The 22502-nt window shown below is 42.8% G+C and overlaps 1 protein-coding gene across 2 annotated transcripts in view; it reads right to left on the bottom strand.

The window, feature by feature from the left end:
• PDE11A (phosphodiesterase 11A) overlaps positions 1 to 22502 on the bottom strand; it is a 322202-nt gene that overhangs the window by 70044 nt on the left and 229656 nt on the right. For both annotated transcript variants that reach the window (XM_045833325.1, XM_045833394.1), the window contains 3 exons: positions 22234 to 22380; positions 21865 to 21972; positions 6403 to 6512 (listed from right to left, as the gene is read on the bottom strand). In XM_045833325.1, coding sequence (XP_045689281.1) covers positions 6403 to 6512; positions 21865 to 21972; positions 22234 to 22380 — 365 coding nt within the window. The remainder of the gene's footprint in view (positions 1 to 6402; positions 6513 to 21864; positions 21973 to 22233; positions 22381 to 22502) is intronic.

Genomic DNA, 22502 nt, shown 5'->3' with positions numbered 1-22502 from the left:
TCTCAGTCCCCTGGGATTGTGTAGGAGACTTTCTCGTACCAACAATGCTCCCCTTTGTGCCATCTTAGCGTCACAAAGACATATGCTGCGAACCTTGCAGGACAGAGAGGGTGACGTGCACAGTCATAAAACTTGATATAAGTGGCAAAAAAAGCATTTGTTGGGATAAACTTTATCAAAAATGCTCTACAAAATATGAGTTATTTGGAATGGCATTATGGGCAGAAATATTAAGAGGCCCTATGGTCAAATATGTTTGGGAAATTCTAGGTTTAAAAAGTTAAATTGTTTCTCCACTGCGGGATTTCCCAGTGTGTGAAAACAGGCACCGTGATTCTGCAGCAGGGAATCATAATATGCTGTATTAAGCAATCTTAGTTGATCATAAAATAATTTTTTAAAAGAGGCCATGTCTGTTCATGTAATGTACTTTGTGTAAAGGTATACTTCCACTTTTCATATTAAAAAACCTAGTTCAAATCCATCACATATGGGAAAAATTGACTTTAACACCACATCTTATTTTAGTTGTCTGTGGTAAGTATATGCTTCATATAAGTAGTTTTGGGGCACACACACCTTAACAGTGGAAATAATATATATATTTGTATATGTGTGTATGGAGGGTGTGCGGAGGGAAGAGAAGAGAAAGAGAGAAGAAGGGAAGAGTGTCCAAATTCCATAAGCATAGGAATATTTGCATGTAATTATTCACGATGCTCATTATGACTAGTTCATCCCATCACTCCAAAGCTGTCTTTTTTTGGGGCCGGGGGGATAGGCAGCACACTGAGGAGAAACTTGTTAAAAAGAAAAGTCGAAGTGAAAGTACGTCCCTACAGGCAGTCAGCACTGTGCACAGGCACCAAGAGTAAGCGGGCGAAGGGAGTGCACCTTCGTAACTTCCCTAGATACACGTGTGCTTTGGAAGCGAGACTCAGCAGAAGGGTGCAGCCGTGGCTCACAGTAAACTTTAAAAAGGAAAACTATGAAAGGTAATTAGGAAATTGAGAACTGTTGGGAGGTGGCGAGGAGCGGGATTAGGCTGTCACGGCAGATTAATGTGCCCCAGGATTTCACTTCTGGGACCTGGCCGAAAGCGACAAGATGGGTTTTCATTCCCCAGAAATGAGTATAAGAGATTATGCTAGAAATGAATAGAAGAAGTCTCCGAGGAGCATATCCCACAAAGCTGCTCGGTGCTGATATTTAATCATCAGGGGCAGCTGTAATAGAGAGGGGGATGAGAGGGGAAGGCTCTCCCTAGAGAAAACGGGAGAGAGGCGTTAACGGAGCAATTTCAAAGCCCTGTGGTATCGCTGCCCTCTCTGCCTATTGATCATTCATGGCACGTACTCCAATACTTAAAAATTAAGAATAAAATATGAAAATGCAAAGGTTCACTTATCAGAAAGGCTAAGAGAATAAATCATACTCTGCTATAACTAAAGTCACAACTTTTTATTGTAGAGGCATTTTGCATTTTATATAGTAATTTGTCCCTTGCTAAATGTCTTCTGTTGTTTTATAGCCTTATATATGAAAAAAAGGTAGCATATGCTTTGCTTTACATAATAATTGGTGCATTTAAATTCCATTTCCAAATTACTTGAAAGGTTGAAACTAGACTGTGAATTCTTTAAGGGAAGGGACTGTTTGCTATACTTCTTTATTTCTCCCACAATGCCTAGCCCAGCACCTTGCACACAGAAAACATGCAATTATTGGGAAATATAAAAAGAAATAAAGATGTAGATTTCTTCCTAGGGATTTTCTAAACAATGGCACACTTACTGAATAAATCTTATTCTAATCAATAAAAAGATAGTTCTTTCACCATGTTGTAAAAGGTCCTACCAGCATTCATTGTCCAAGGAAATTTTAACTGAGGTTGGGTGGTGGTGGCCCTCCGAGTCCTAAGTTCAAAGGTGACTCCACGTGATAGAGGTGGGCTGATGGATGTCCCATCCCTTAATCATCTTGAGGAAACGCATCGGGTCAACTACGAACAGGCAGATTTGATCACATAGTATGAGGACGCAAACATAAATAAAATAACAAAACTGAGTTCTAGTACCAGTGACTTAATACCTATCTAGCAGTTTTTGAAAACTGTTTAATCTTATGCAAGTAACCTAAGATGTGAGAATCTCCCTTTCTTGAGGTGTTGAAAAAGAAGACTACCAAAGTCTAGTTCAGTCTATGATTTTTTTACAGCTCCACATCTTGGTTTGCAGAGTATCAACTATATTTTAGTTTTCCAGAGCTCACATATATGGCAAGTCGGCCAAGAAACTGAAAAGTCAAAGCCCCGAATAAATATCACTGAGTCATGGAAAGGAGTGTGATGCCGTGTTAGAGGCTGGCTTTTGGAATCAGATAGCCCAGGCCTGAACACCACTCTACCGCATTCTGGAGTGTGCGGCTCCGTTCCTCCGTAAAACGGAGACAAAAACGCCTCCCCTAACGGAGAGGTGGGTGAGTGCTTGACATAGTAAACAAGTACATTGTAATTCTTCTCATTGTCTCAGGGACTGCTAATTGCAAAGAACGGAAATAAATTAGAACCATCTTCCTGGAAATTAAAAAAAAGACTAAATGATACCAGCAACTCTGAGGGAGCCTAATTATCATAAGTATGGGTGAGTCTTCTGGAAAAAGGAGTAGAGATGTGTAAAGCCAGGAATCGAGTCCGCTTTTTCTCTATTTCTCTAGGGTTTTACAATCTCTTATTTCTGCTTCTCTCCAAATATCTACTTTCTTGTTTTCTCTCTGCACACTGCTCTTATCCCCTTGGCCTGTGGTCATGCCAGGTTTCCCGAAATGGCAGCCTCAGCTCGCAAGTCTGCAGCTTGGATGTCAACAACTAACTCAGTTAGTAATCCAACTATTTGGAGGGTAATCCAACTCCGAATTCCTAAGAGAGAAAATATGACTAAATGGGTTCTGAACAGCTGTGTACTCTTGGTCCAAAGAGCTGGAAGGTCAACTAGCAAGAAGAACCGCCTCTCTCAGCGTGACAGACAGGCTGTTGGGGAGAGGACATCAGTACTGAAGTACAAGTAGTGTGCACAGGATGCTTAAAAGAACCCAGCAGGTGCTCATGCTTGTTTTAGAAGCTCTAACACATTTATCTCTTCTTTATGCATAATTGGCAGAATGGTAGGGGGCTGGAGTAGGGGTGCTAGAGAAAGACACAATGATGTCATTGCCCTCAGAGAGAAAGACATCCTGAAAAAATTAATAAAATGCAGATACAGGAACTCAAACATAAGGAACTGTCAGACCCTATAATGAAAGTATATCAGTTCACACTTCAAGCAGGCCCCAGGGTTTGAAGACAACATCAAACCTATGACTATAAAAACTGGGCTTTATAATAATCTAAAAAATGGTTATACTTAATTAAAAAATCAGAAAAATTTATGGAAACGCTGTGGTAAAATAATTAAGATCTCATCCATTTACACATTCATTATTCATTCATTCACTCAGCAAACATTCACTGTATGTTTATTATGCTCCTGATACTTCTTTCACGTCATCAGAACTCAAGAAGAAAGGGACACACACTTGTTAATCAGCAATTAAAATAGAGTGAGATGCGCACTTTTAAAAAAGCACAGCCTGGGCACATAAAATGGACAAGGGGAAGGTGCAGCAGGCATAGAACCCCGGGCATAGTGCTTGCGGGGGGAAGAAGGAGAAGAAGAGCATTCCAGGCAGGGAAACAACACCAGGGAGCAGAGAGAAGTGGACTAGTTAGATCCCACTGAGCACTTCAAGTATCTGGAATGTGGACAGACACCTGGGTTGGGGTGGGATGAAGGGAGTGGTGCCGGACCAGAGATGGGCAGGAGACCGATTGAAAAGCGCCCTAAAGGGCTAAACTAAGGAATTTGAACATTATCCTTAAAGCCAAGGAAGCCAGTGGATGGCTGTTGAGCACAGGAGTGAGCCGATGAGCTTTGTGAATTATGAAGACTATTCTGGAGTGCCGAGGCAGTAGGACTGGAGGAGGAGAGTTGGGCTGCTCGATGAAGCAACCCAAGAGAGATGCAAGAAGCAGTGGTGACTTGAGATGTCAACTTTAGGGTGCCAAGGAAGGAGTCTGGGTGACTTGTGGATTTCTGGCGGTGCTGGTCACTGAGATAGAGAACAAGAGACAGAGGACAGAGGGAAGCCTGAGGCTGATGTGTCTGTGAAACTTCAATGGGAGGTGCCCCTCGAGCAGTTGGGATAAGTGTCTGGGGAGAAGCAGAGAAGGATGGGTCCAAGGTCTGGTTTGGGGCTGATCAGCGTAGGGTGTGGCCTTGCACGAAAGGTTGTGGATAGCAGGAGAGGGACAGGACATCAAGAGTGCTGGCTGCGACAGCAGGGGGAGCCCTTGAAGTGCACTGAGAAGAAAGGCTAGAAAAGTAGGTGAAATACTATGTCTGGGAGACAATGGAAGGGAGAGTTCTAGGAGGGAGGGAACAGAAAATGGGTCTCCTGGGAAGAAGGGTCAAGAGAGAAAGACAATAAGAGTGCCCAGCAGCTCTAGGAAAAGGGGCCATTGGTGGCATTACTGAGGGAAGTTCCCCTGGTGAGGCAGAACTAGAAGGCACTTGGGAGGGCAGCGGTTGGGGAAGTGAAAGCAATGAACCTTCCAAGAAGACTGACTGGAGAGGAAGGAAGAGAAACAGAACAGAAGCTAAAGGGAGAAGTGGGCATTGGAGTGGGCTTTGTCAGGAAGTGGGGGAACTGTTCATTTTAATAAGATGCTGAGAGCTAGTGGAAAAGGGAAGGGAGATACAGGGAAGAGAGAGAGGAAGATTAATAGAGCAAGGTCTCAGAGGAGGGAGCAAGAAAGGGATCCAAAGCCGGGATGGAAGGATTAGCATCAGACTAGAGGAAGGACAGCCTTTTCACTGAGATAGGAGGTTAGGAGGAAAGGATGGGGCCAGACAGATAAGTGTGTACGTGGCAGGGGAGGAAATTGAGGGAGTGCTCGATTGATGGCCTCAATTTTCTCCGTGAAGGAGGAGGCAAGGTGATCTGCTGAGTAGAGCAGGGGAGGTGGAGGACAGGAGGTGGTTAGGAGGGGAGCATGTGCCGTATATAGAACCGCTGAGAGCAGTGGGGGGGGGGGGTGGGGTGCGGAGAACTGGCCAGGGACACAGAATCTGGGAATACCAAGCATGCTGCTCAGCTGGGACACTATATATTTGGCATATCTCAAACTCGCACAACTGTGATACTTTCTACTAAAGCCTTTGTAAATCTAGCAGAGTAGCACAAAACTGAATTGTTAGATTGAACTGAGGCTGAGGTTTTGCAGAGTGGATGTCACAGAAAGTGAAGAGAGTCAATAAATTTTAGGATATTGAGAAGGGAGGGTTGAAGTGATGGGCTATAAGATCCAGGATGGATAAAGAAGGGTACGCACTCAAAGTTCATTTGCTAGATCAGGAGCAAATGCAAGTGGCCAGGACTCCAAGGCATCAGTTGGTAGGTGTTTTGGGGAACGGAAAAAACGGTGGTCTGTTGATGTTTCCTACTATGGAGCTGCACCTGCTCATGGGGGCTTTGAAATCAGTCATCTGAAAGTTAATCTTACCACTCTGTTGAAGCCTTCCTTAATGTCTCCTCCACCCCCAAACTCTTTTCTCCAGCCTCTGAACCCACACCATTTTGCTTGCCGACAGGTAGTAGGACATTAAATCTGGGCCCTCACTGTAATGTAAGCCTCAGGAGTTCCACACCCATAGCCTACGGCCCTGGGCTGCAGTGGGAGCCACAGAGCAGCAGCTCTCTTGAACCGGCCGTCTGCCGAGGGACAGACTGCTCTGCCCGTGCACATCACGTGCCCACACATCCCCAGTCTCAGCGCGGTTCCTTTTCTGTTCCCCCCTTGCTGCAGGACAGCAGAGGCCATATTCCAGCGTGACGCTTTCCTTCACTGCAGTTTATGTGACATCCAACATCAAAAGAACCTGTAAGGGAATCTATTGGGGAAGGAAGAGATATTTTGCTTCATAAAATTTAAAATTTCCTCAGTCCAATTTTCTTTTAATGGTCTCAAAACCAGATTTTAGAGTACCAAGTCCAAAAAGCTTAAAATGCCATGAAAGCCAATATGTTGGGAGGGAAAAAAAACAGGTGTTTAAAATCTGTGCTTTGTTATCCGACTGAAGTCAACGGAGACAGACCAAATCAACAAGCATGACAGGAAGGGCAAATCTGCAATTAAAAGAAGAATAGGGAATTATAAAGATGGATGGGCCCCATGACATGTGAGCCCAAGCCTGCGTGGCCTTGGCCTCGGATGCCAGAAATTAATGCTTTACTGTTTAGCATTGGTCACCTTTGCTCTGGACGGGAAGGCAAAGGCATTAAAATAACAACAATTAGAACACTTACTTAGCTTGGAAGGCATTGTTCGTTCCCCTGTGGTCGAGGTCATGACACAGGCATCCCACAATCACCGCCAAGATTTCCACCTCGTTCAGAATCTCTTGAAACCCGGCGGTCTGGGAAGGAGACAAGATGGCAGCAGTCACAGCTCAGGGCACGGAGGATGGATACGGCTTGTCTGCTGAGCAATCACCAGTTCTGTTTTCATACCCACATCATTCAAGGGAATGATTAACTGCCACCCCCTTAGACGACGGTGAGTTGGGTGGTCACTTGCACAGACTAAGGTCCCTGCAGTGGCGAGCTATCTCCGTGTCACAGGGGGCTGCGCAGGCCTGCAGGAACACAGTTCAGACTATTTTGTTCCCTTTTAGAGAAGAGGTTGCACTCCCCAGACACAGTGACAGTGTGACAAAGGCCCAGAGCAAAACGTGAGTTTTTGTGAGCTCTGTGACTCTGCATCTCAGCAACCTGCATATAGTGGGAGGGAAGGGGGCCTGAGAACTTAGAGCTGAATGTTATATCCATCAGATACCGCTCAAAGGAAAGCCTGCTACAAAAACACCCATTAACCCCCTCAATATATATTTTCAATCTTCACCCAAGGATATGTTTATTGATTTTAGAGATAGGAAGTGGGAGAGAGAGAAACATCGATATGTTATAGAAACACCTATTGTTGCCTCCCATACTGGGGATCGAACCTGCAATATTTTGGTGCATGGGATGGCACTCCAACTAACTTAGCAGCCTGGCCAGGGTCCCCTTAATATTAAAAGAAGCAACTTAGTAGTACTGAAATTGTTACCTGATAATATTCTAGAAGTTAACCTGTAATATTCCAGAATTAGCTTGAAGAACCAATTAAATTCTTACAGATAGCAAAGCAGTGCATATCTCAAAAACTAGAATCTGGCAGAGGATTTGGTGACCCAGACTGAGGATCAGGTGAAGTATCACTGGAATTCTTTGTTTTGTTACCCTCCGGCAGCTCACCTGCGCAGTGCACAGGTGTGGTGCGGTTTCTTTGGGGGGTGGTGTGAGGTCACCTTGTAACCCAACGCCGCAGCGGCTCTTCAGTCCCTGCTGTCCCTTCGTTAGCTTAGAAGAGCAAGCAAACCTCTGAAAAAGCAAGTCTATGCATTTTCTTGATCCAAGGCCTTCATGTCTCCCCCGTTTTGCTTTGTCGGCCTCCCACTGGATTACTTGCACTGAAACCTGTATCAGAGGGCAAGAGGAGCGGCTGGGGGGGCGGGGGGGGGGCTGGGCTGCTTCCCCCTTTCACCTGTGTTTCCACAGACCCAGGGTCACTGGAGTATAGCCATAAGGCACCTACTTCTCTTACAGCCACGCAAAGTTTGTTTTTTAATTAATTATGTTTTTAGTGCAGAAGTAACTAAATGATAAATTCCAGTGTTGAAATCCAGTGTTGAAAATTTTAATTTTAAAATTTAAATTGGGTCCACTGCTACATTTGGAAAGACATGCAATTTAATTTGCCCAGTAAGTGGGAACGTGAATAAGGTGTCTGGGGAGGGATGAACCAGCCCGTGTCGAAGCTGTGTGCACTTTCATTAAACTTTGGAGTTGGCTGTTGGTGTTAAGTTAATTTTATTTTACCTAAAGTATTACATGCAATAGTTTTTAAAAGTTCAAATAGTTTTTAAGAGATTTAGAACCAAAATCAGTCGTTCCTCAGCCTTTTCCTTGATTTCCAAAGTCGACCACCTTCCATTTTCTTCTTTGTCTAATTTGGTAGGTATTTTACACCACATTTCTATGTAGATTTTTATATTACTAACACTTAGTTATTCATCAAGCACTTACAGTTTTTCCTGGGTGCCTTGCACAGTTCTATGAGATTTGCAGCTGTTTAACTTATTTCATTCTCCTAAGAGACCCATGGGGTGGGAGCTATTATTATCCCCAGGTGCAGGTGAGGAAACAGGGCCAGACATGCTCTGTGCCCAGGGCCTCGTACACTCTGTAACCAGTCACTGCAAAGCTACCTAGTATCTGGTAGTTGTTTCTTGTGCAAATGTTTTCATTTCCTGGAGTTAAGATTTCATTGAACATCTAAGTCTTCTCACATCCCACACAGCCCTGCAAAGAGGTACAGCGAACATTTGTTAGATCCCTTGCTGTCCTGGGGACTCCCTGTCTTCTCCTGGCTCTTCTCTTTGGTCTGGATTCTGTCTGCTGCCAGCTTCGTCTCCCGGGGTCCCTCTCCCACCTCTACACCCTGTAAGTCTTTCCTCACTTACTCCCTCGGTTTGCGGAACACATCCGCCAGAAGCTGCATGGGGAAGGGTGTTCATTTTTTAACACTAGGGAGTTACCGGGTTGTTTTTTTTTTTAAACAATTGCATGACTAATAATGTCTTTAATCTATTCTTTTACACAATTGGTTAGCTTGCCTAACAATTTTTGTGCAACATTTTCACCAAGCATTTTGAAGTTCTGCCCCATTGTTCTCTTAGTTCCAAAGTTAGAGAACTATGTAATTCTTTTCCCTGGTACTTTGAGTGGTACTTGATCTTCCCTCTTCTGGAATCCTCTGTCCCCGGGGTTTGGCAATTTCACAAAGGTTTGTTTTGGTCTGGGGCTTTTCCCCGATTTTGCTTGCTCAGCCTTTTCTTCAGTACAACATTCTTGTTTATGTTTTTCTGAATAATTTTCTCTTCACCATTTTTTTCTGTCCTATTTGACTGCAACTCCAGCTGGGCAGACATTGGACTTCTTGCACTGATCTCCTTGTTTTGTCTTTTCATTTCCACTGCTCATGCTGACTTTTTCTCTCGTACTCTCTAGGAGTAACAATATTTTTCATTTATAAGCATTTTCTTGTCTGCGCTCCTTTTCTAATAGGATGCTTTTCTTTTCTCATGATTGCATTATTGTCTCTTGTTTTTTGAGGATATTAATTATAATTCCTCTGAAATTTTTCTGCTCCCCAATGCCAGTTTCCTCTGAGCTCTGTCTCCCTGTGTTCCTCAGGTGCCTGGTAGTTCACTCACAGGAGTGAAGCGTCGCAGTGCTCACCAGGTGGCCATGCATGAGCCCGGTGTCTGCCGGCAGCTGGGCCCTTACCACGGAGCGTGCAGAGGGAGAGCCGGTCTTTTGCTAGAGATCCTCCATGTGTCAGGGGCTAAATTCACTTCCGCTGGACTTTCCAATCTCTTGTTTGGTAATGGCATAAACACAGCTGTTGGCGTTCTAAGAAAGCAAAATGTAGCTTCTCACCTTTGTGGATATAGACTTCTACTTAATTCTCTTATTTTGTTGGGGTTCAGTTTCCCCAGCAAACACTCTGGTTTCCTGAGTAGGTGAGGGGGAGAGTAGCCTTGAAGACATGGAGAGGGGATGGGGCCTTGGGGACTCAGAGTTTCTGTCGTCCTCTCACCCCCTCGCCCCATTTCTGTGGCATCTGATGCCTCCACTTCCTGAGCTCTGGCAGCTTCCAGGGGACATTGTTTCTCATGGGCCCCCTTCCTGTACCCACTTACCTGAAAGGCACTGGGGCTGGCCTTTCCTCTTCTCTGCTAAGCTGTGAACCCTCCTCCCTCCATTTTCTGCCTTTACCTATTATGGTTCCATGAAAGGCAGAATTTCTCTCTGTTCCTTGTTCTCCAGTTATTTGGGAGTGATTTTGAAAGGCAAAGGGGATTTAAACATCTAAAATCCCTGATTTAGGGGATTCTCTGTCATCTTGCAACTGTAAGTCAGTTTAGTTGGGTTTGGATCTTGCTAACGCTCAGTAAATCCTGACAGTCTATCAAGCATGAAACAATTATTCATGATACTATGGAAATTGGTGCCGTAAACAAAGATGAAACAGCACAGAAATTTAGAAAGATTTTGCCTGTGAAAGTGCTATTGACTAGAACTAGCTGATGAATTAAAACAGTAAGAATAAGAATGGGATAATCTTAAATAAACTAAGGTAATGTGACTAGAAATTTATGAAAAGTCACAATTGAATGCCATCTAATGCACTCAAGATCAAAATCCCTTGTTATTTTTCAGCTATCAGTTATCACCCATCATATCACGTGATGGAATATATTTTACTATAATGCTCTATGTAGCTATCTTCCTTCCCACTCTGGCCCCTTCCTGAAAGTCCAGCATCTCATTCTTAAACTACTTGTTTCATGGATACTTTTGAGAATGTGATGAAAGCCATGAACCCTCTTCCTAGAAATTTTTCTATGAAATTATACTGTTCCAAGACCATGGAGCCCACCTCTGAGTCCTCAGAATAAAGAAACCCGGAAGCACGGCACCCGCCCAGACACACAGAACAGATTCGCCTCTCTGGACTGTGACACCTGGTTACTGAAGCAGCGCCTGTCTCCTGACTGTGATTTAGGGCTGCCTGGTAAGCGGTTTCTGAGAGTCGTCAGGCCTGAGGAATGTCTACCTGTCACTGTGTCCATTTGCTCCTCCCCTGCCTGCCCCTCTTCTGTCCAGTCCTATCCATCCCGACCTACACTTGCATTGAGGAGAAAAAGTCCACTGCCTGCTGAAGACAATGTGCTTGCAGAAGAGAACAGAGAAATCTAAAAAAAAACCCAACAAAATAAGTGAATAAACAAAACAGAAACAGACTTAGAGCTATAGAGAACACAGATGGGAGGAATGTTGGGGGGCTGGGTGAAGAAGGTGGAGGGATAAGAACTGCAGACTGACAGTTACACAATAGTTACGGGAGGTAAAGTACAGCACCGGGCATGTAGTCAGTAACATTGCGATAACCATGTATGGTGATCACTTTGTAAGTCATATAAATATCTAAGCACTATGCAGTACACCTGAAGCTAATATAATATGGACTGTCAACTGTAATTGAAAAATTAAAAAATGTAAAAGATGCACTGAATAAAATGCCGGGAAGCAAAAAGAGAACTGAGTGGCAGCAGGAAGCATTTTTAATGCATTTTATTATATGCTTGACTCTATTTTGTTCTTTATTTTCAAATAAAATGATATCTTTTCTGCTCCTGATCCAATAATTATTTATTATAATCTATCTTCTCACCTGTATCCCTTCATGGTTCACTATGAGAAATGTACATTGTGAATATAAGATATTCAGATAAAGAGACTGTCAGGGCATGGAGACCTAATTCCCATGTCCCCGCCTCCGGGGAAGCCCGTGAGTCCCCTCTGAGAAGGCCTCCAACGGCCCTGTGTTGGGCTAACACACCTGCTGGGATACCCCTGCCGCTGTAGACTTCTGCTGTAGCATATAATCCCTGGAATGCCAAGGACTCAAACAGTAAGATTGCTTCACAGGGTCCCCCAGACTACCCAGTAATTTCCTATCATTTAGGCAATATAAACCTTGAACCAACTAAGAAATGCCCCTATTTCAAAGCTCATCCTGTGCGATACTCGTGAACAGAAGAATATCGTGGCCAGAGAAAAACAGCCGTTGCTTTGAGCCTCTGGAGAATCCTTAAATAGGTGTACAAACCAACAGCTACAATGTCACCACTAGATGGTGCTATAAGAAGCTTTGTTTTGTTTACTTAACAAAAATGTTATTCAGTGCTTATTATGTGCCAAGCAGTTGTTATATCTGAAAAGAGAGACTAGGGATAATACTGATAATAGTTAACATTTCTATAGCATGTAGTATATGCCAGGCACTGTTCTAAATACTCAAAAACATCAACTCATTTGATCCTTACGAGAACCCTCTGAGGGCAATACTGTTCTTATTTTCCCCATTCTGCAAAGGAGGGCATGGAGCACTAGAGGACACTGCTGGGATGCAAAAGAGGTGGGCTCAGAGCCCCACAACCCGGCTCCTGGTTCTGGGTTTCCACATACTGCATTATTCGGCTGCTAAGGTGAGGTGTAGGTGCATTTGTGCAGCTTTTAAATACTCTTGTGATAGATTGTTAGATAACAGGGCTTTCAAGAATCACCTGGTCCATGCTTATTCCATGAAGGGTGTTATTCGTAAGCCAGGCAGTGAGGGACAAATGCCATATGATCTCACCTTTAACTGGAACATAATCAACAAAAGAAAAAAGCAAACAAAATATAACCAGAGTCATTGAAATTAAGAACAATCTAACAATAGCCAGAGGGGAGGGCACAGGGGACAGTGGGGAGAAGGGTGTTCAGGAACTACTATAAAGGACACGTGGACAAAACCAAGGGGAAAGGTGGAAGCAAGGGAGGGAGGTGGGTTTGGAGGGGGTTAGGGGGAGGGGTGGGGAGAAAATACAGGCAACTGTAATTGGACAACAATAAAATAATTTTTTAAAAAAGGATGTTATTCTTGAATAGTGAGAGACTGATATTGCAGAGCCATTGGACGCTTTGAGCCTAAAAATGCTGCTGGTGCATCAAGATGTAACAGAGAAGAGAAATATGTAGTGATTCATATGTAACACCCCGACTTTCAAGTGTCCCAGTATACGCATGAAAAAGACTCTTGGGCTGTACATCAAAATGTTGCCAGTAGTGGGGCTGCAGGGGACTTAAACTTTTTCCCTTTGTGTCCAAATTTCCATAAAGAAAATTTATCCATTATAACATATAATGAGTATGTAAATTCTTTTCAAAGAATAAACACGTATTTGCCCTGGCTGGGTGGCCAGTTAGTTGGAGCCCAGTCACATACACCCAAAGTCTGCAGGTTCAATTCCCAGGCAGGGCACATGTCCAGGCTGCAGGCTGGATCCCTGGCTGAGCACGTGTGGTAGGCAACCGACTGATGTTTCTCTCTCCCCACCCTCATTCCTCTCTCTCTAACAATCAATAAACATATCCTCAGGTGAGGATTTAAAGAAAAGAATAAACTCATTTCATCAAACTACCCTTGCTTGGAATAAAATAGTGACATCCTGGAAAAATGTTTATTCATTCATCTAGTCATTGAGCAAATATTTATCAAGCATCCACTCCTTTCAGACACTAGGAACAGAGCGCCGAGGAAGACCGGCATATCTAGCCCTGCGGCACAGCTGGCCCTGGTGGCACATGTAGTCCATCACAAGCCAACCAGAACAGTGCCATGGAACACCCTTTTCTAGAAGACACCATCACAACATGGGGTTCAATTTGTGGAAGAAAAGTAATGGTGAAAGTGGTTAGCTGCACCTGTTATGTTCTGCGAAGGTGCATCATAGGCTAATCCCTTTGTCACATAGGTGTCTATGGCATGGGGGAGTTCGAGAAAGTGATGCCAGAGACCCTGCCTTCACATTTCTTTTTGAACGTGGCTGTTGGAGGTACTGAATGACGAGGGATTTCTTGATTTCATCCTGTTGATTCTGAGAGCTGGCAGGTGGCAGACTACGAGGAAGGGAATCCAGTGATATACAGGACATTCCTAATGGTCCTGGAAATCCCAAACCAAAGAAGGTTCTTGGCTCTGAATGTTATTCTGCGGATATGCGATGGCCAGGCAGTGCAGTGCCCTGGCTAAGATTGAGGGAGAACAGGACAGGTTTTTCTTTTTGTAGAGTCTATCTTCTCCCCTTCATCTTTCTCTTTCTTCTGGATAGGAAGAACAAAGAGAACAGCTCAGACCATTCTGAGGGCTTTTGAAGAACGTGGTTCCTCCAGGAAGTGCCCGCTCTGTGAGAATCTGCACATCACGTCCCTAGTCTGTGTCATCACGTCTCAATCGATCTGTGGGTGACGTCAGGTTGGATGTGGTGTGTGCTTGGGGCTGAAAGGCAGCATTTACGAAGGGAGCATTTAATTCTGGTATTTCTTAATTTCTGGTGGACAGCCTTGCAGGATCGAGGTCCTTCACATGAGGTGTCTGTCTGTGAAACTTCAGTCTGCTGACGAGGGCTGAGAGCTCTGTGAGAGGAGTGCCTTCGGCAGCCTTCCCAAGGCAGCACACCTCCCCGCTGTGCGGGGACCAGGGCAGAGGGAGGCACAGGTGTGAGCTCCACAGGCATCCACAGCAGGCCCGGCATGCTTGTTCTGGGGACGCTATTTTGTTTGCTTGAAGATGGAATGGCGACCTCTTAACATCTAAATACCAGGGCCAGGCTGGTGGGTATCAATCTAGTCGATAGGATCCAAAGCAATGGTTTTAGGCAGAGGACTTGATCAAGTTGAAGACAGAAGCAGATTTCAGTTGCTTACCAAGAGTGCTTACAAGTAAATCGATATTATTTGATGCAATAACCCATTTTCTTAAAAAAAAAAGATTCTATCTTGCCAATCAGAGAGGGTGTGTGATGCAAGCAAAGGGAAGAGAAGAACAGGTGTTCATAACACCATCCTCTATTACGCATAAAACCTTCCACACAGACCACAGCATCTAGATTTCAGGGTCCCGCCCCCTGGTGTTTACAGTAATGTTTGTCTGCCAATACTTGGGTAGTTGGGCTGAAAGATAGGCACTCCAGTCCCATTTTGTGGTCCCCACACCAGCTCTGAGGGGCCACCGGCCAGCACCACGTTTGTGTGTCTCCTCCACCACGGCATGCCACACCACGCAACATGAGGCAGCCGTGCTCTGTCTCCATGTCCCCGGGAGTGGGGTACTCTTGATCAAATTTGCTTGTCTTTCTGTAGTCAAACATGGATTTGGCATTTATTAAATATCAATGTAAGTCTCCAATGGTCTTTTCCTTACCGAGCTCAGAGTTGAAAACACCTCACAGTCTGCACTTAAATACTTTCTTTTTAAAACCAGAAGCTCAAGGCACTTAAGGCACTTACTATCAAATTGAAAAACGTAAGTAATATTTTGGACACACTCATCTCTCCACCTCAAATAATATTGCAAATGCTTGCCCATGTAAGACTCAGAATGGCCAGGCAGCAAAACTTGATGGTGTATCTGGTACACTTATACATGTTGAATAATGATGCGTGAATTTAAAAATCAGATTGATTTTAATCCATTTTATTTAATTTAGTTATTTTTAAAACATTTCCATGACTTAACTTTAGTTTTTTTATTTAAAAAATTATTTGCTTTGGAAAGTCCAAAGCATACACAACATAGAATACTCTAACGAACCTCCATATATTCATCACCTAACTTCAGCAGGAATCCGTGTTTCGCTAGCCTTGTTTCCTCTATATTTTCACATTCATTGCTTTGTTCGTTTGCTAGATATTCCAAAGCAAACCTCTGGCATTGGTCAATGTACTTTATTTTTTTCTCAAGAAGTCCTGATGTGGTCAGATAAAAAACTTTCAATATACCTCTTGTCTCATTTTTTTGGACAAAATGTGTAAAAAGTTGTACAAATGATATTTTAAAATTTCAGGGTGACTATCATAATAAGATGTGAAACACAAGGTTTCTTCTTCAATTTAGACAATACAGTAAACATAGCTCTATGTATGCAGCATACCTGCTGTATTTCAAAAAGAAACAAAAGAAAATGCATATTAGATTCTAAGGACGAAGAATATATGTGCTTTATGATTTTTTAGGACAAAGAAGGCACGTTTTGTTCATCTTTAGAAATATAGTTTATATTTTATGATAAATTACTAGAGAATTGAGTATATATTGAATATATGTGGCATATATATTGAATGTGTGTGTATGTGTGTGTATGTGTGTATATATAGCATATATATGTGTATATATGGTATAACACATGCTTGCTGCGTACCACAAATGAAACGGGTCGCTTGGTCAACACTAACCCTGCAGAGAGACGGACAGCCCTCTCCGAGCGCCACGAGAGGCCAGCTGGAAGAATTTCAAGAATATAGGCCTCTTCAAAACTTACCCAAATTTTTACTAGCCACCCTTCAGCTAAAATCAATCACAAGACTCATGAGAAATGAAAACTTTCTGAAGACCCCATCTTGACGCCCCGAGGCGCCAGGTGTGAGCCCCAAGAGTGCGCCACTCCTAAGTCACACACTGTGGAAAACGGCGCCGTGATGGACGACCGCGGCTCTGCCGCCGGGTCTCCCTGACCCGGCGGACTTGGCTGGCGCCATAAAACACAAAGCGACAGATTAAGCAGTTTACCAACACCATAAAAATCTCAAGAATAAATTCACTTTAATCAAAAATCCTATACTGTAACGAGGCAGCCCCAGTCCCGAAACCACATACATTTCCTTACAAGCCTGTGTCTGTGAGCAGGAGCTGAGATTTTCCCGAAATGCTAGACACGGTGATGTTCATACAGTTTTACAATTTACATGTCCTAAGAAAATACTCGGCTCTGCCTGATGGTGCAGGAGAATTTATTTTCACTAGAAAGGGAATGACCCATAACTCACAAATGGCAGCGCTTAAAGTGAGTTATGGAGGCTACTCTCCTGTGTGAGGAAATGGATTGGATTATCCTTCTGCCCAATTGTATGTTGGTTCTTAATTATGTACGGCTTTGCCTTTTTCTTTTTATAAAATAAATGTGGATAAAGGAATGTCAGCTAGAAGCACGGAGTGCCTAATTGGGGCTCTGAGAGGTGGCCAGAGAGAATAAAAATAGAAACCTTCTTAAAAGATTAAAAAGCAAGAGTCTTAAATATGATTTAAACACTGTATTCAAATTTATTAGCTCCATAGTTAATTTATAGTGCCCTGTGCTGCTGTTCTGCAAAACCATTAAAAGTCACTTCTTTCCTAAGTTAAAAATTTGCCATTTTTGAAGTTATGCAAGAAATCAATCTTTCTTACGTGAAGATTAAAGAATTAGTTTTTCTAACATACAGATTTTCTTGTATTGTTATGATAATGCTGCCATTTATTTAAAAGTAAATATAACTAGTTACCATTTACATTGGTAAGGAAATGCAATGAAAAATTATGTTTGATGATTACAGTATGATTACTGTTTGTTGCTTTGTTACAGTCAGTTACAGAGCAAAACATATAGCTCTCTTTGTACCTTCCAATGTTACAATCTGTGAAGAAATTATATTTCTGGTGAAGTTGAGATTCTGGTTATTGATAAAAATAATTCAACTGGCTCTGTTCTTGGGGTGGGGGGACAGGGACAGGCATTCCTGTTGTGCCCCTGAGATCTCCCAGAAGAAATTTGCTACCTCAGAAATCAAGCACTTGCCTGAAAACAGAGACTCGAGACAGTGCATTATGCTCGAGCTGGGGAATAGGGCGGATTTTTCTCTCAAACCATCTCTTCTGCTCTCTAGTTTGAATTATCAATAAAACGGCTTGGCTTATCTGTGAAAATAACCTTGTTGACAACACAAATAGGGACTTAAACATGCTCCTTCCACATTTAAGGTTTGTGAAGCCCCCAGTAAGTGTCAGGGGGTGTCCATGTGTGTGCTGTGATACTCGGTTATTAGTAGTGTTTAACGGCAATTCCCTGCCAGTGCCACGTGGCCGGCACCACCATAAATTTTAATGTGATCATGTGCACTTCTCTTTTCATATTCAGTGAATTCTGCAAGATCATAATATTCCATATGAACCCTAGCTGAACCTTCGTGTGATATGAAGAACAAGATTTCTAGCAGCGACAGTTGTTTATCATTTTATAGTTAAAAAAAAAAACTGGACACTGAGCAACATGGTTCCTTGAATAAAATTACCCTAAACTAAATCCACTTTTTCCATGAATCTTTATTGAGCCCCACAGGATGCAGGGCACGACCCAAAGTGCTAATGAGTACATTTATGGGATAGTAAAGAATACTGACTCTTGAGGAAACCGTCTCCCCCCTGGGAAATCTGTCAGTGCTCATACATCATTTACAAAACCCAAAAATGTCTCTGCAGCTTTGGCACTAGCACATGCCTTTCACTCTGCAGAACGCAAACAAAAGCACGGTTGTTGCCTTTATCTGGTCTGCATTGTGAGTAGAAGACATGTGTTTATCACCCTTCATTATATGTGTGCTTGATGGAATATTTATGCTCTGAGCACCCGTAAATGAAGAGAATTTGTATAATTATTCTTGTTCTGTGTTTTTTTCTTTGTTTTAACCACAAACAGTAACTTGCACTGTATACTCTTGTTTAGCTGAGGAATTAAAAATATTTGGTAAATGTTAGCTACCTAAGTATCTCTTTAGAAGCAAAGAATAATGTTGAAGCTTTCATTTATAAAATCTGGGATTTCAGGCTGAAGGCATGGAGCACGTGTCATTAACAGGGTTCCCAGTGAGCTAAGTTTCCACCATTTTAAAGAACATCTCCTGTCCTATAAAGCAGTTGTTTCTTTCTTTCTTTTTCAAATTTCCAAATGAACAAAACCACTCTGTTACTCAGACATTAGGTTGAATGCCTTTGCAGAGCACAATTCCAAGTCAATAAGCTTATTTTCTGTGTTTGAAATGATTTTAGGGTTTAAAGGTTAGGAAGCTGGTGGACGTATTTATAATTCGCTCATCCTGTTGTGCATAGTGTCATAATTTGCTCAACAGTGACACACAGCTATGCATTTTCCCATTCCCAGAGACAATGGGCTTAAAAAGGACACATCCAGAGATGTCAGGTCACGCAGAGTGTGCCTTGTTCATATCAACAGCTCGGAGAGCACGGATGCAGTCACAATACAGGTTTTTGCTGATAGGAGGGGCCCTTTCTGTTCAGACTGGCATTGTGGTGTCTGTAAGAAAAGAGTGTGGGGGAGTGTGCCTCAGTCTCTCTGGTCCTAGAAGAAAAGAAGCTCTTTAAGGGAATGTTTTTTTTTTTTTACCCTCCTCCCTCTCCCAAGGCTGGGAAATTTTGCCTTGGAGTGCCATCTAGAGTACAATTCAGCGCACATACGCCATGCTTTCTTGGCTTTGAAACTCAGGCTGAATCCAGTGGTTGGTGTACTGTGATTTGTTTGTTAGTTTATTTGTTTGTTTGTTTGTTTTCAGATTAATAGAGATTTTGGGCTCTATCTCAACACATGGAAATAGAATATGATATAATTAGTATGTAAATAGAATCAATTATGAGAACAAATAGTGAGAAAAATAGTGAAAGACCCTATCTTCACGAGTGATCTTTCATGGGAAGATTATCATTTTTCCACATGCTAATGTTAAAATTGATGAATGAATTAAATTCAATTTCTCTTCATTGATCAAGTGATATTTGTTAACTCTATAATTATTTTCTTAGTGAAAAAATTCGGATTAACTAGATTGTCTACAGTCCAGTTAGAGAAGGGATTGCTTGTGTTAGGAGAAAATAAAGTTGACATTTTAAACGTATTGTAACCTTTAGCCAAGTTTGGCAAAATTTAATGAGCAGAAAATAATATTTTTTCCAGATGTGGCTACTCAATTCAATGTGAGGGAGAAAAAAATAACATTGACCAATATATTCTTTCCAAAGTCATGTTTTCATTTCACAATTCCCATTCCCCACCCCCACTTACCCTCCCCACCAGAGAACTTTCATAGAAAATTCGCCTCTTCTTGCGCTTGCATTAATACAAAAACAAAACCCAAATCTTCTCAAACAGTGATACTCCTCAAGCTCGCTGAGTAGACTTGCAAAAATAACAATACCTTTGGAATATTCTGGCTCCATGAGTTCCCCCACCGTGGTGACATAGTTTGAGAGTTCTGCTTTCTTCAATTTCTTGAAAAGGATCAAGATGGTCGGTCCATTTTTCACTCGAGGCAACTGGGTATGCATTTCCTTTAACTCCTAAGTGCTCACCCGGATCCTGCCACTCTTGCCAGCTGCACCATCCCAACCACTTTAAGGCTTGCCATAAAAGTCTGTTCCTGACTTGGACATCTCTAACTCACCGTGCCACGGCCATTCCTTTCCCTTCACTGAAAAAGGTTCCTATTTACTTATTTTGGCAGTTCACTGTAAATCCATAGGTTCTCCAAAATAACAGGTTAATACTTTCTTTATTGAATGTCCTCTGTACACCAGACACATGAACTTGGCACACAGAAAGTTATTCCTTATCTATTGTGATCTGATATGAAAGTGCTTGGTTATTTATGTATTTATTTTGAGCAACACTGGCACTTGAGCAATTAAGGCTCATAGCTCAAAGCATCTTTCATTGCACTTGACTGGCCGACTGTTCTCACAGTGTGTTTTATAGGAGGGGGCCAGTTCAATCTTTCCAGGCTAGTCTGCTTGTTCCTTAAGCAGTTAAAGATCCAAAAAGAAGTCTTTGAGCACGGAAGTGAAGACATTTGGTCTCATCTTCTTGTGCTGCACGCACATTTGAGTTCAAGTCAATCCAAACACGCATTTGTTGAAAATCTATGCACGTGATAGAATGCAAGGTGCTGATGAGGCTCTCAATAAATAAATGTTGAGCCAATAAGTGAAAGTTATTGAAAGAACAAGAAATTATCTGTTTAGCTTCAAGAAGCCTACTCTGTAGGAGAATAAGAGATTGTAACTTAAAATACATGGCAGAAAGAAAGGTGTGTTGTACCAGACATAGTTCAGAGAAGTAAATAATTACTGATGGATGCCTGGGGAGAAAGAGGAAGAGTTCATGGAAGAACTGGTTTTCGAGCAATGTCTTAAAGGATGAGTACAATTTTAATAGGCAGAGAATGTGGCAGAGGATTTCTTGAAGAAGAAAGAGAATAACATTCCATTTGGACCAAAAGAAAATGTATGTGATTTGGCATTCCCTATTTTGCATTTAAATTTTAATTTGGGTGCAGAGTTGTAAGGTATTTAGATTTATATTATGTGAATCCAAAACTAATGTTCTGTTTTTCTTTTGTATAGTAAATATGCTTACATATACATATACACATATATGTATACACATGTCTGATGTATAACTGCAAGGCTAAAGAAATCAATAAATTTAAGCCAGGAAATATTATTAGATGATAGCTTTACAGTCTAAGTGGAAAAACAGGCCAAAACAAGCCTTATTTCTTGCCAGTAAATGGAGATGAATAGAGAATTTTGTTTCAATCTTTGCCACAAACATTTGCTTTTAGATTAAATTCCAAGGCTTACCTCTGGCAAGCTGCCTTAAACTATCTCCATTAACAAAAACAAAACAAAACAAAACAAAACAAAACAAAACAAAACAAAACAAAAAGACCATCCCTAGGTTACAGCCCCTGGAGCAGAGACTGTAAGCCTGGTGCCCTCCTACACTCTGAGAACAGTCAGTCCTACTCTTTTCTCCCCTTGGCTTCCCTTGGCACCCTGGGCATTCTCCCGGGGACCATTCCCTCAGGATTTCCATGTCCCCGTGGGTACTGTTCCCACACACCCGTCCCCACTCTGGCTTTCCACCAGCCAGTCTTATCTGGTGATCTCTTTACTCGGTTACTCAGCCCCACATCCTCGATAAACAGATTACTTTGAAAAGTCAAGCAGTTTCTTTTACACATACACGTTTCCCAAGAAAAAACATTGAAAGAGACTCAAGCACAATAGTCATTCCAAAACTACACCTGCTTCAAGAAGTCAGCGGCGCTACAGCTGTGAGCCCAGACGTTGTCGTGGAAACACGCGCTCCCATGACCCGGGTAGGGGGTTCCAACGCCAAGTGAACCCCACAAGTGACAGCGGAGCGTTCACCCGCACCGAACACTCACTGTTAACAGCGCAAACATCAGTTGGCACACGTTGAAGGCATGTCTCCAGTTGTGGTACAGGACCATCCGGTAGTTTTTCCTCACTGTTAAAAGCCACCTGCACAGTGTCTGCAACGGGAAGCGAAAGGCAGTGTCAGGCTGTGGTGTGCGTGTCCAGTGAGCCATTACTGGCACGAGGCCTCACGTCGGGGCGGTCCTCGGGATTCAACGCCCCTCACAAACACCTCCTAGAGTAGTTACGGTAATCCCATGAAGCGTGCAGGGAAAGTATCACCATCTCTAGTCGGTGTTTGGGAAACCGGAGGCTGGGAGTGGCTACTACGTTTTCCCGCGTGCGCTCCTGGAATCACCCAAGAGAGAAGGTCTTACCTCGTAGTCAATTTTAAATTTCTGTACCATCCCCAGCTCGATGAACATCCGAAGGGCAGCCGTGATCATGGCATCAACGTCCAGAGAAAAGTCATCGAAATGGATGTCATCGATGGCAAGTTCCGACACCAAGGGAATGTTGGCTGCCTACAGAGGCAAAAGACCCACGTCAAGCCAAGTTCACTGGCTTTTCCAAACCCCTCATCTTGCTCTCCTCTCCTGCTTATCAGACGTGCCACATAAATCAGAGCTGACCTTCACTTACACTC

This window comes from Phyllostomus hastatus, unplaced genomic scaffold (assembly GCF_019186645.2).
Source record: "Phyllostomus hastatus isolate PE091 unplaced genomic scaffold, TTU_PhHast_1.1 phas_contig_1, whole genome shotgun sequence".
NCBI classification, from domain to species: domain Eukaryota; kingdom Metazoa; phylum Chordata; class Mammalia; order Chiroptera; family Phyllostomidae; genus Phyllostomus; species Phyllostomus hastatus.
This window is presented reverse-complemented; position numbering and strand designations above follow the sequence as displayed.